This window comes from Populus alba, chromosome 14 (assembly GCF_005239225.2).
Source record: "Populus alba chromosome 14, ASM523922v2, whole genome shotgun sequence".
NCBI lineage: Eukaryota > Viridiplantae > Streptophyta > Magnoliopsida > Malpighiales > Salicaceae > Populus > Populus alba.
Genome location: NC_133297.1, coordinates 12,499,171 through 12,512,694, shown reverse-complemented (window position 1 = coordinate 12,512,694; position 13,524 = coordinate 12,499,171). Strand labels below are relative to the sequence as shown.

General features: G+C 34.9%; 1 protein-coding gene across 3 annotated transcripts; it reads left to right on the top strand.

Annotated features, from left to right (window-relative positions):
• The first annotated feature begins 3,553 nt into the window (after nt 1-3,553).
• Nucleotides 3,554-10,965, top strand: LOC118045769 (uncharacterized). 3 transcript variants are annotated; one of them, XM_035054810.2, is made up of 13 exons: nt 3,554-3,862; nt 3,971-4,045; nt 4,740-4,805; nt 4,943-5,018; nt 5,118-5,195; nt 6,151-6,248; nt 7,047-7,120; nt 7,548-7,635; nt 7,720-7,877; nt 8,116-8,158; nt 8,702-8,767; nt 9,567-9,644; nt 10,299-10,965. In XM_035054810.2, the coding sequence occupies exons 1-13, from the start codon at nt 3,761-3,763 to the stop codon at nt 10,401-10,403; spliced, it is 1,107 nt and encodes a 368-aa protein (XP_034910701.1). In that variant the 5' UTR covers nt 3,554-3,760; the 3' UTR covers nt 10,404-10,965. The 3 variants fall into 3 exon arrangements, with proteins under 3 accessions (XP_034910701.1, XP_073260290.1, XP_034911419.1); XM_035055528.2 differs by having other exon boundaries at nt 3,555-3,862; nt 3,971-4,036; XM_073404189.1 differs by lacking the exon at nt 3,971-4,045.
• Nucleotides 10,966-13,524: the final 2,559 nt, after the last annotated feature.

The window sequence follows — 13,524 nt, the reverse complement described above, 5'->3', positions numbered from 1 at the left end:
GATTCTGTTCTTGTATTGGGGATCGTCTTCATTCTTGCTCGCTTCTCTCTTAGTTGCCATCATTTCCTTGTCACCGAAATCCTATTTTATCCAATATAGAAAGCCAACAAAGAAAACTCTTCAACGGTAGACGAAAGCGGTCCTCGCCTGCTTCGTCCACTTCTTTTGTGCATAATTCAATATGTTTCTTTGTTTATTAAGGCAATTTCAGCTCTGCCCCTAGCGCAAGGCCAGCCTGGGGGCAAAATAATCACACATGCATCCATCTTATAGCTGATTCTGAAAATTAACTCTGTATCCTTCAACACCATAAGGTCTTGTTTCAGCAAAATAAATCATATATTTAATCTCCTGCAATGATTTTTCTTTATCCTCATAAGTTGAACGAGAATCAGAGTGAAAGAAAGGAAAGTGGAAAAAGCGACAGGAAAAAGACCTGTGATCGCTGTTAGCTATTTATTAACAGATAGATATACAGAGATTAACAAGAAAGGAAGAAGAAATTAACAAGAGAAAGGGGTGGTTTGTTTTTCACTGGGATTGTCAAACATGAGATGACAGAAATTTGTACGGTTACATGGGTGAGAAGATTTTGCATTCGTCATATACAATCTACAAAAGATCATTAATTCTACCACAATTCAGAGCTACTGGAAGTCTAAAGAAATTAGTTTAAAGACACAGTACTGCCCTGTGTTGATTCTTGAAAGAAGAAAGAAGGCAAGCCCCCTTTGCAGAAACACACCAGACCATTTACTCATCAGGCAGGCAAACACTTGAGATCTCACCTGATTGATGTTCAAAAGCAAGCCAGCCGGCCAGCCATGCAAGACAATTTCAGGCGAGCTCAACCAAATTGACAGATTTTGAGAAGTGAGCACTACTTTCCATCATATTTAAACTGAAGTGCCAATAATTAGCTGCACTTCAGCTGTATTCATGATTTTGGGTCTTAATTAAGGAGGCCTATATATACTGATCAAACTCTCCTTCTGGCGCCATTGATGATGACCTAGGCTTAGGCCACCCGTGACCATTAATGGGTCAGACATCAGAGATAAGGATCGATCTGAACTGAAAGATCTCTGTCTCTCCCTCCCCCTCTCTCTCTCTATCTCTGCTGCGCCTTCTGAGAATAAATGAACACATTAAATCATTAATATATGTGCAGGCCCATGCCACGCAATACGCCTGCTGTTGATTTTATATATCGTATATCGTGAGCGCCTGAGAGGACTCGTCATATATAGGACACGAGGAAAAGGGTGCAATGGAATCTTTTTAATTGTTCAGAATTGTATCTCACTAGCATCGTTGTTTAATGTAAAGTGATTTTTTAAGTATTATTTTATGATTTTTTTCTGTATTTTTTTAATGATGATTAATAAAAAATATTTCTTCAATTAAATGAAAAGTTAACTTAATGTTAATGGAAGTTTTTTTTTTAATTGACAATACTTTTAAAAAATTATCTTGTTAGTTATATTAAATATGATGCTTTATCTTTTTATTATTATATATCTTTGTTTTAATTTCATTATTTATAATTGAATTTTTATATTAAATTTAATTTTTTTTATTGTTGTTTGTTGTTATCTTGTTATTTTTTCAATTGAAATTTTTATAATTATATTTGGCCTCATTTTTTTTAATTACTATTTGTTTTACTTGAAATAATTTATAAAATTAATTTTTTAATATTTTTTAATTTTTTATCTGTTAGATTTAGTATTTTTTATGACTATTTGTTTAATTTAAAATAATTTTTTTATATAATTTCATTATTTTTAAATTTTTTATTTGTTAAATTTGATTCATGTGAACTTGAAAAAATAAATAAATTATTTTATAATTTATTAAAAAAAATTTAATTTTTTTTATAACAATATCAAATATCAAAAATCAATTCTGAAAAATTTATTTCCCGACAAACAATCTGTGCATAGATATTCCACTTCTCCACGCTACCCTACGAGCAGCTATTTTTGTTCCTGGTTTCTTACATGTTTTTCCTCATCGATCAGTCTAATCTGTTGGAACCCGAGCTTGTTGATTCTTATGATCTTGGGAATTTTGCTGTGTAATATCAATAATAAAATGGCACCCTGCCATAGGAGATTCTCAAGAGAAAATTGATCCAAGGGCTGCTAATTATTAAATTTGTCTTCTTGTTCATTTCTTGTTGACATAATTTCCTTGGATTTATGCCTTGCAGGAGTTTCTGCTCTCACTATTTTCTGAAGCAGGTATGAAAATGCCAGTACTAAACATCAATACCTAATAATTAACCTGTTTTTGTCACTGTCCTCGAAGGATTTTGCTGAGATTTTGAACATGAAGTTCCACGCTCCGGTGCACGCCAATTCATACGAGTGACTGCTTGTTTATCATCTCTATTCTCCAAATAATTTGTTTAATTTTCCAACCTCCATAAAATATTTATCAAAAGTTCATTTTCTTCTTTTCAGCAGCAGCAGCAGCAGCAGCACTGATGAGAGAGTTTGCTGTTGCACAGAACAAATTGAAAGCTAACTAGAATTAGGTTTTGTGGTAAAGGACAGGAGAAGAGATTGCAATTGGAGGTGCATAGTGGCCACGACACTATTGCCACTTTTTATAAGATAAAACCTGCAGGGGCAGCACTGGGGCCTCCTCCTATTGGGCCCTTTTCACCTTTCAAGTCAGGCTCTAATGCAAGTGGTCATGCGATGCCTAGGTGGTGATGTTTCAAGCTAACCTATCAATCCTTATACCAATCATTAAATCACGAGAATTTATAAAAAATTAAATTAAATTATTAAATTTTAATTTTAATAAATTTAATATCAAAAATTAAAAAAACAAAAAAAATAACCTAGTCAACCAGAGGTGACCAACCAAACTCGCGATCTGGGTCATGAGACCAGTATACCCCAATAAAAAATAAATTGAAATAAATTATGAAGCTTAATTATTAATAAATCAAGTATTGAAAGATAAAATTGAAAAAAATGATTAAAAAGAACATAAAAAAACAATTCGAGTCAACTAAGGTTATGCCTTGTAGAAAGCATACAAAAAACAAATTATGAAACGTAATCTCCAATCAATTTAATAATGAAGTATGAAATAAAAAAAATCAAATTAAAAATAACTCGTTTCAACTGAGTTAACATGTTAAACCCATTGTCCAGTCATGAGTTTAGGATAATCTCATAAAAAATAAATCAAAAAAAATTATAGAATCCAATTCCTAATAAATTTAATGTTGAATAATAAAATTGAAAAAAATAACATTATAAATTTTAAAAAAAAACTATTTCAATTAATGGTGTTATACAAGGAGGAATATAGTAAAAACCCATTTTCTTTAGTTTTTTTGTTAATAATTTTAATTTATTTTTAACAAAAGGCAAAAAGATTGAAAGGCGAAGGGGCAGATTGAAAATTTTTCTAAACAGTTCGAAAAATTGTAAACTACAGAAACCATAATGGATCATTGTTAAATCAACAGAGACCAAAATATAATTCATCCAAAACATTTTTTTTTTTTTATTAAAAGGGACTGGTCCGGCGCACAAAACCCTTTATTTGTCTAAGCTCACCGCAGGTAATTTCCTCTGACGATGAATATGAAAATGCTGTAAAGTGCTTGAAGTGGAACTTCGATATAGACAAAGTATTAGTCCTTGGCACGCTCTCAAGGCCAAGTGCGCTTCTTGTTTAAAGGTAGGGAAACTAGACACTTGCTTGCCGGCGGCGACGCCCTAAAGAAAGCAGTATGGTGTTGGAGGTCAGGAGTCTGAGAAAGGCAGTTGTACCTTCTACTCTAATTGAGAATCCTTCGCCTGGAAATCTACAGTCCACCCGCCTTGCTCTCCATGTATTTTCTCTTCTCGTCTCGCCTCGTCTCTCTTCAATTATCTATATACATGTAGTATTGTAATAATCTTAAATGTGTCTGCCCTTTTTTTTTTTGTCGTACGTTCAGGTTAATGAGGATGGCTCCTCTTGTTTGGTCTACATTGCCTCTGGTTGTCACGTGTACAAACTCCTGGTAGAGATAGTTAATAACTTGCATTTTTCCTTGATTTTTCTTTAATAACCTTCTTCTTTAATGTTTATTGAATTCAATAGGAGCCAGTACTTGATTGTGTTCTTCTTTGTTATATCCTATTTGGTTTAGGATTTACCAATTAGGCGATTCAGTTTTTTGTGGGTTATAAATAGTTTCTTTCCGACTCTGGTTTTTTAATATTCCCAAGTATGGAAACAGCGCCTTTGCTATGCTATGATTACTCCAGTGAGATGGTTTTTGAAACTCACTAGAGTAGTGACAAGTGAAGTTATGTGGAATCTGATTAGAACCGAACTTTGCCTTTGTATAGGGTCTGTTTGCATTTTCATTTTAGAAAAAGTGCTTTCTTTAAAAAATGAAAGATGGGAACAATTGTGAGGATCTGCTGTTATGAAAGTTTGATATAAGTCATCAAAAGAATCAATTTGTGAAAAGGGGTAAAAGAGCCAAATTGTGAAGAGGATCTTCCAAAACAAGAAAGTATAGAACTTAAAATGTGTTGGAAAGGGCCTTTTTATGCTATGAGTGATTTTGATTAGACCAGTACAACAATGACTTTGGATGAACGAGTACTAAAACTAGCAAGGTCCCATCATCCATGTCATTAGTGTTTGTTTTGGATGCTCATGTTAGATCTGTTTAAGAAAATAAGGAGCGGTTCACTGTCTCTTCTTTTTGATAGATTCCTATGGACAATTCCTCGGTCGGTGAAGGGAAAGAAAGCCTCCTCATTCCTGCACAGACACAGGTATTTCATTACATTCTAAGTAGGTGGCTGTTGCAAATTTGCAGAAGCAGGTCTCAATTTTGCGTATCAGCTTAGTTCATTGTATAATTTCACTACTGATGCATCAATTTAATTGCTCATCATCTGACTTTCTGAAGGTCATGGACTCTTCATTAGTTAATCGCTGCCCTCATCGGTCGGAAATTCAGAGTATAGTGCTCTCCGAAACTGAAAGTATGTGACTTTGCATTGACATTAACTGATGACATACGGTCTGTACCTTAGCTAGCTTACCCTATTGATGGAGTTGATGACTTCTCAAATTATTTGCAGGCCCTGGTCACTTGGTGTTGGGAAGTGTGGATGGTTATGGACACCTTATTGTGTCCAGACTAGATACCAGTGGTAACGGTATAGTTCTCCTTATTTTAGCTCTCATAATTTCAGCATAATTTATGATGAAGATTGGTATCACGTTTGTATTCTACTTTGAAACTTTGTATGTCTTCCTACTCCTTCATGAACTTATGGGATGGATTAATCAGGCATTTTATGCTCATTGCTATTCCTTTGCTTCAATCTATTTTGAAGTTGGAATTTAGCACATAGAGGTTGACTATACCATGATTCAGAAAAGGAAAATGTAGTTTAGCTCTTTTGCTGCTAAGTTGATAAACTGTTGATGGTGATCACCAGTGATAGTCTATTCAGGCTTGGAAGAGCTTTTCATAGTGGCACATAATGCTATCATAGAAAGTCATAAACTGATGGATAAATTCAGACTATGCTTTTAGACTGCAAATATGTTGACCACCACTCTTATTTTTGAAGTTAAACTAGCCACTGTCTGTATGCTCTCCGATCATGAGATTACATTTTGACTTCAAATCTCAGTGTTGGTTGCTGCAAATTTATTTATTTGATTTTTTTTTAAAAAAATTGCCAACAGTGCATGAACGACAAGTTGTGTGTTTAACTGGAACTAATCTGATTGTTTTTTTACTTATTGCTCTGTTTCTGTGTTAGTTTCTGCTGGTTCCCAACCTAAGGAATCAGCCATAAAATATGCCTAGGGTTTCTTCAAAGCTTGTCATTTTGGGTTTATTCCATTGCTAACCTATAAGCCCAGCAGTCACACTTCAATTTTTTAGGCCTTGAAAAAATTGCTGTACCAATGGCTCTTCTAACCAATCAATGGTTTTCTGGTTTGAGGGCCATGCATGTCATTTGCCTGTATAAAGTACAGCTTGATAATTAAAATCACACATACCTTACTAGTTTTCACTGTTGGTTTCTGTTTTTATCACGGTTACTGATTTGGGGTTGATAGAAATGCCTTATCAATGTATTTTTCTGTTATTTTCAGATATTAAACAGCTTACTTATTCAGTATTACCTCGAGATTCTGGTGTTGGAGAAAGCAGTTGGGCAGGCCTTTGCTTCAGTCGAAGTCAATGGTCCATGGTGACTAATTTCTTTGTTGCACTAATTTTAAACTTGTTGATATACACTCTGGCCACAGTGAATGTCATTCAATATCTATTGAGCTGGCAAGAGATTGAAACCATGGCAGCAGATGGCTAAGTGTATAGATTATCAAGTACTGTGTTTTCTCCGTCTCAAGTGGATGAGCATATCCAATCCTGATAGTGAAATCATTGAACTATGCCAGATTCCCATTTTAAAACTCACCAAATTTTCTTGTTGTTTTACGCTTTATTCCCATCAACAAATTTATGATTACTTTTTTGGTCAATATGAACTTTTATCTATTCTGTTAGCATCAATTCTCTAAATAAGGAGTGAGGTGTCTGGTACAAAAGGTTCTCTATGCCAATGTATGTCTTATCATTATAAGTTATATCTCTTTATATTTCAGAATATAACATTATAAACAAACTTTCAGAACTTGATGCTGTGCAATAGTAATTATGTAATTATATATGTATCTTTTGTTTTTATGTCAGATGTTATAGTTTTTGTTGAGAGGAATTAGGAGCTCGGAATTTTAGACAAAACTACTGTTGGTATGTGAGCTTGACTGGAAGTTCTTTAGTGATGTTGATTATTTGCAAATGTACTGATAAGCAATAACTGGGATGTAACAACATTGTTTCTGAACGTCATTAGAATAGAATTTTACTAGATGAAATATGTCAGCTTTATCCCTGTTGCTTTCTTTACATCCAGCTCCCTTTAACATGAATGGCTGTCTTTATTTGCTGCCTAAACTTTTTGTGCCTTCATCATCTCTGGTTCCAGGCAGCCGTAGCACGTAGCTTTTGCAAAAGCATTGATGTTTATGACCAAGACATCCATGTGCGCACTTTACGTACGTAAGTATAGTTTCTGCTAGTAAAATTGTTCCTTTTGATTATCTTACTTAGAAAGCCTTGTGGACCATGTTATATTTATGGTTAGAAAAAAATGTATTTGTAATTTTCATAGTTTAAAGAAGAGGGTGAAGGGATCTATGATTTAGGAATGGCAGACTGTGTTGGCTGGATTTCATTTGATAGTTAAGGAATTTGTTTTCTCTCAGAAGGTAGAAGCCATCTAAATATCTTGTGATTTCTTGAACAGACCAACAAAAAGCCTTCAATCTGAAATACATCAATGTCCAGCAAAGATCATCTTACCCTTTATGATGTGTCAATCCCTTAGAATACCCGAGTTATTTTTCTACTTCTTCAAGTAACTTCTTTGTCCTGAATGTTGGGCTATCTTTAATGCATTTATACCATTTATTTGACTATGTTGCAGACTCTGGTACCCATCCTCATTGAACTTTTTGGAGAATTCAGGCAATGGAAGTGGAGATTCTATATTAGCTGTTGCTGAGGGCTGCCAGGTACTATTGTGTGTTTTCATATTTGCCCTTTCCCCTGTTTGTTTACATGTGCTGCTCTGCTTCATGTATTGGAATTTACTGCAGCTCACACTATGGGACTTGAGAATGAAAGAAAATGGTGGTTGTCTCCAACGAATTTCTGGTTCTCTTGGTGATAATTTCTATGCTGTGTGCAGTTCCTCAACTGGTAATGTTGCAGTAGGTGGGGCTGATCGTACTGTGACCATATATGATCCTCGCAGGTTGGTCGTCGCTATTGGATTGTTTGGGACAATTAATGGGGATAGAGATTTCATTTATAATAGCTTGGGATTTTCATTTCTAATGAGGGAGGTCTCTTTTGTGACTTATGATTTGTTCTTCTAATCAGCATGTTATTTAGGTAGATGTTGGCTGAGTATCAATGATTGCATGTTTGTTCTTCTAATCAGCATGTTATTTATACTGTCCTCCAAATTAATGTTTACATCTTGAATGTAGATGGTCGCCAATTTCCAGATGGGTGCATTGCTCAAAATATGAGGTCTGTTTTTATTTGATCAATTCCTCCCCTTAAATTCTTGTTTTTTTCAGGCTCTTCTCCATGTTTCAACATTCAAGGATAATTTTATTTATTGTATTAGCAATGGAAGGAAGAACAAAATCCATTGTTATCGTATTTGTTTATTGATATTATGCATGTTTAGTATTTTTATTAAAAAGTATCTGTTCATGATTTGATTGTTTCACTGGAGATTAGACAAAAGATGAAATAGTAAAGAGGGGATAGCAAAATATAAACTCTTGAAATGAGTGTCTACTGCAAGTCTGCTCCTCACAGATCCTCTTCTCTCACTTTCCTGCATTTAAAGAGATCTCTCTTGTTCAAATTTGTCACTAGATTACTCACTTATGAGGTTTATTGTGTATCTTGAACACAAGAAATTCTAATGGCTTTCAAGATTAAGAATGGGGCTTTCTGGTTACATATGCTAACCTGTACTGATTTTTTTTTCCTTCTGAAGTTCTCTGTATTCTGGGTTTTAATGCTGCATATTAAATCATTTTGCTTTTGCTACAATTGCAGATAACCGGACTTGCATTCTCATCGCTTGACCCTGATTACATCTATATCCAAGGGGTTGATTATGAGGTTATTGCTTAGGAAGCCACGACAGCTTCTCTCTTGTTTTACTGCTTTTCTTGCTTGGCATTTTTTAGTAACAGATTGACTAGACGTCCATTAAGTTTACATTTCAGTTGCCTTTACAAAGTTGTAGTTTGATCACCCTCACTTATTCTACTGGGGGCATTTTCACTTCATAAAGATGACAAAATATAATAGAACTGAAACTAAATTGTTTTTGCTTTGTTATCATGGGGGAAGAAAGGTGCTTGTACACTGCTAAATGGACAGAGCATGGGAAATTCTCGTGAACACACAAAATGCTGAAAACTCTGAAGCACTCCATTCTTACTGAACATCTTCTAGAGAAACACCTTGTATGGTCGTCTGTAAATTGCTAGTATGTGAAAAGGGTAAATGTTCAACCTTGCTTTTCTATGAAATAAACTTCTTTTAAGCAGAGAGCTTTAAAGGCTTTGTCAGAAAATTTTCAGGGATGTAAAATGGTAGATGGAAAGCTTTGAATTATAGACCAAAATATGAGACGGTATCCATGTGGCTGTCACATGCCCGCTGAAAGTGTTTGTTGTGGACACAGGAATAATTTTGCGTACAATTTGGTGCCAGTTATCTAGGCATGAAGGGTGCCTTTTAATTGTTAACCAAAGTAGTCCTTCATCTATTAGAGGGATTGTGAGTTTTTTAGTTTCTGTGGTGCTCTAGATTCTGCATAAAATTGGAGCATATTTCTAAATTGTTTTCCTTTGTAAGAATTTTTCTTCTTCTTTTGCCCTCTCATCCCTTTTGATGATGAACATATCCGCAGGTCCTTTGTGGGCAGGGGAAAGAATGCAAAAAGGTCTTTTCATTTAGAGGAGATTCAAACTGGCTTGGATTCAGTAAGGTATAATGCTCTATTTTTTTCAAGATTGCACATGGTTTCAGGGTGCGCTCAGCATGCATTACTTGTATTGCGAAGAATTCTGTGCTTGTGGTAACTACTCATTTTGGATTAATTTGGTTCAAACTTGTATGCTCTCTCTCTCCGCCATAGCTGGAATCAATTGGTTTGAGTGATAAAAACAATATCCCATTGTTTATGCTGTTGGAAGTCTCAAACAACAGTAGCAAATTTTAGAATTTGGTTCTGTAACACATGAAAATGACCCGGATAATTTTAGATGAAGGGCGGAAAGAAAATGGGAGAGTGATAACTCGTTAACTTGTAACAAAAACTCATAACCCATTTGTAGGTCCACCAAAGCAGTGCACTAAAAGAAATATCTGGGAAGTCTTACTCTTCTAAGGTTCACATTCGCACGCTTCTAATTTTATTAAATTGGTGTGAACTTAGCTGAAATGCAGTATGATAATTTATATAGAACTCATAAACAGTATAGTCTTCTGCCTGGGTCAAGTAATTCCATCTCTGTTGTTGTGAGTGGGGCTTGCATTGATTTAAGCTGCGCTTCTAGTTAGTTAACAACACCATATTGATGCTGTTCTAATATAGGACGAGCCATCCATCTCACACGTTTACTTCCGATCATTGCTGCAGTGTTGCAATAGGGATGTAGTTGGCGGTTGGTGTGATTCTGGTAGCATCTTCGTGGCTGACGTTGGAGTTAAAGAGAGTGAAATAAACGTGGTGATAAATCCTTGAAAATGTTTGTGCTTTGAGGTTGTGCTTACGTGTTCTCATCTATGGGGTTGGATACTGCTGCCTAGGCATCAGGGTTTTTTTAGCAGCAACACTTGTTACCATTTCTCCAAGCAGCTAGTCCAGGCAGCCATTTGATACTCCAGTCAACCACCAGTTCCTACTCTAGCATACACAGTTCCTGCTCCATTCCTGGGTTTTAGGTTTGCCTTTCCATGTCGGGGACTGTGTATGCTAGAGTAGGAACTGGTACATCAAATATTACCTGTAACTTATGTACTGCCTAATTTACAGTTTTGCAGTTTGATTCTGACAGAATGCAAGTGCTGCAGCCTTACCTCGGCTGCAAAACTGAGGTCAGCCCTGAATTGACACATCTTGTTTCTTGATAAGCGAACTGGTACGACTCTTAAGCCACATGGGTATGCAATGATCATCAGCTTATTATTAAGAATTAAGATTATGATTCGTTAAGAAAAAACTAAAGGGTGTCGGGAAAAGAACTGTTGACCCATACTCATGTTACTGCTGATTACAATGGTAATTTTATTTTTTTTTGTTTCGATATTTTGAATTCAATTTTTCCAATTTGCTCTTTGAAGTTGCATTTTTTTTGGAATTTGACTTGACTATCTATTTTGGATTCCCAGTTTATGATTTCTCATGATGTTAGGAAAAAAAAAACTGCTCTGTTGGGATCAATTAAATGAGATTTTATTAATTTAAAATAATTGCAGTTATTGGGATCAAATTTAAATAATATGTAAATATTCAACTTTTTTCTTAAAAGTTTGTGTTTCAAAAATATTTTTGAAAAAGTTTGAAATTTTACTACTTTTTTCTTTGCTTTCAATTATTTTTTGTGTTTTCAAGTTTTTTGATGTATTAATATTAAAAATAAATTTAAAAAATAAAAAAATATTATTTTAATATATTTTTAAACAAAAAATATTTAAATAAATATTATCTGATATTTGATGTTATCTTTCTTGATGTGCCAGTCTATCCTTGTTCAATTGGCAGGCTTTTTGCCACCTTAAGAAATTCATGGCTTTCTTGTCTTTCTCCATCTTTCCCAGAAGTTGTATTGTAGCTTAGGGTTATTTATACTTGAGCTTTTCTCCGTCGTCCATTTGTTTTAAGACAAATAAATGAGCACGATAACTAAATTCAGGTGATATAGTTGGAATGGTAACTCCAACATCATCTTTCTGTCCCATGCTTTCATGTGAGTGTAGCAATCCATGGTTATTAATTCCACTTTAGAGTTGACCCGGCTAAGAAGCTAATTCTAGATCTAAGAAATATTTCATATATATATATATATATAATTAAAAAATAATTCATATAAATAAATATTATAGTTATAGTTATGGCATATGGAAAAGTTAATAAACATTTCACACAGAAAAAAGCTAGAAAATAATATATAAAGCCAAGTATTTACAAATTAATTTTATATTTTTTAAATTTATTAAAAATATATGTATAAAAAAAAAGATTGGGTCTTACCCGGATTTCGAGTTAACTCGAGATTGCAAGTCAAGGTTTTGACCATTTCAAACTCAGTTGGGTTTTATATCTACTAAGCAATCCGTTAAATACATTGTAAATATCTTGTATTTGAATTCTAAGATTTTCTTTTGCTTTTCTTTCAATCCACACAAAGAAAAAGAACTATCTATGACATTGAACATTCCTGGAATTGAAGCAGTTGAGAGTGCATTGTGGTCCTCTTTTATCCTCTCTGTGGCTACAATCTCTTGAGTTTTTCAAAGGACGAGGTCAATATACCTAATCAAAGATCGGATGGATCTAGACTGCTGTCCTGTTCGGGGCTTTCTAGTGGGGTTAGGAAGACCTGAAAAGAGGGCCCCATCGTTTGAGATCGATCGTCAGTTCAACCAACAGCTCAACAACTGCCATGAATGGCTATATCTTTCTCCAATAATTAAATACCCTAACTCATATGTGCACCTCTTATTTCATGGCAGGCCATGGACAGGTCATTGTTTCAGGCCATGAGAATAACAGCGTTCGAGTTTTTTCCTGACTTAAAATAATATAGCATTGATCTTGGCCCTCGAGTCTCATTGACCAGGAATCAAGAAATTCACAAAAACTAGGCGAACACCTTCTCCTATTATCAACACGTGCTCTAAGAAATCGATGCCAGCAATTTGTCAAAGAAATAATAAAAATCGCCAGTGGTTGGATGCTGGTTCTTGTTTCTCAGGCCAGGTGCATATCCCTTGTCTCGTTGAATAACTTGTAAAAATAGACGTCCAGAAAGAGTCAAACTGTGCATCTCACCGTGCCATGATCTTGATTACCTCTACCAGAAGGCATAGACATGCATGGGTGCTTATATTTTAAGCCTTCAGGGACCACAGCTTGAGAGGCCCAGCAATAAAATATATCCGGGTCAGAACTTGAGCCCCGTTCACGCTTGTGAAATTCTTTATGCGTCGATGCTGATAGTTTTTTCTTTTCTTTTTTTTGCTGGCAGCACGCAAATGGACACGATCTCATGTATATAAGCAGTGTTTATTTTTACAGGGGACAGTTTATTTGGTCTTTGTCTTATCCACCGAGAATTATTCATGTGTGTGAACAGAGCATAAAGAAAGCTTTGGTCTCTCTTCAAGTTCAGGTGGGGCAAGTATGGCGTGGCAATGGCAATCAGGCTGGATTTCTTGGAGAAGGAAAGGCAGGTTTTCTCTTAGATTCTCTCTTTAATGGTCCGTCAAGTTGATCGGTGTTCCGGTCCTGCAATTATTGAGACGCGGCTGTCCAGCAAATGCTGAGCGGCGAGGAAAAGCCTATCTATCCCCTGAAATAATTGACTTGAAAAGAGTACGATTCACGAGAGGGGGAGGGTTAGCTATTTGGACAATACGAGATAGGTGGGTGGGTCTATCGACACGTCTTAGCTGTAGGTTCAAAAAACAAAATGTATTTATTAGCCTATTCTATTAAAATTACGATGAGTAGTAGGGGAGTGTTTGTTCTTTTTGTTTTTGTTGCTTGTTATAGATTGTTTTATATATATATATATATATATATATATATATATATATATGATTTTAATATGTTTATATTAAATAAAAATAAAAAATATTTT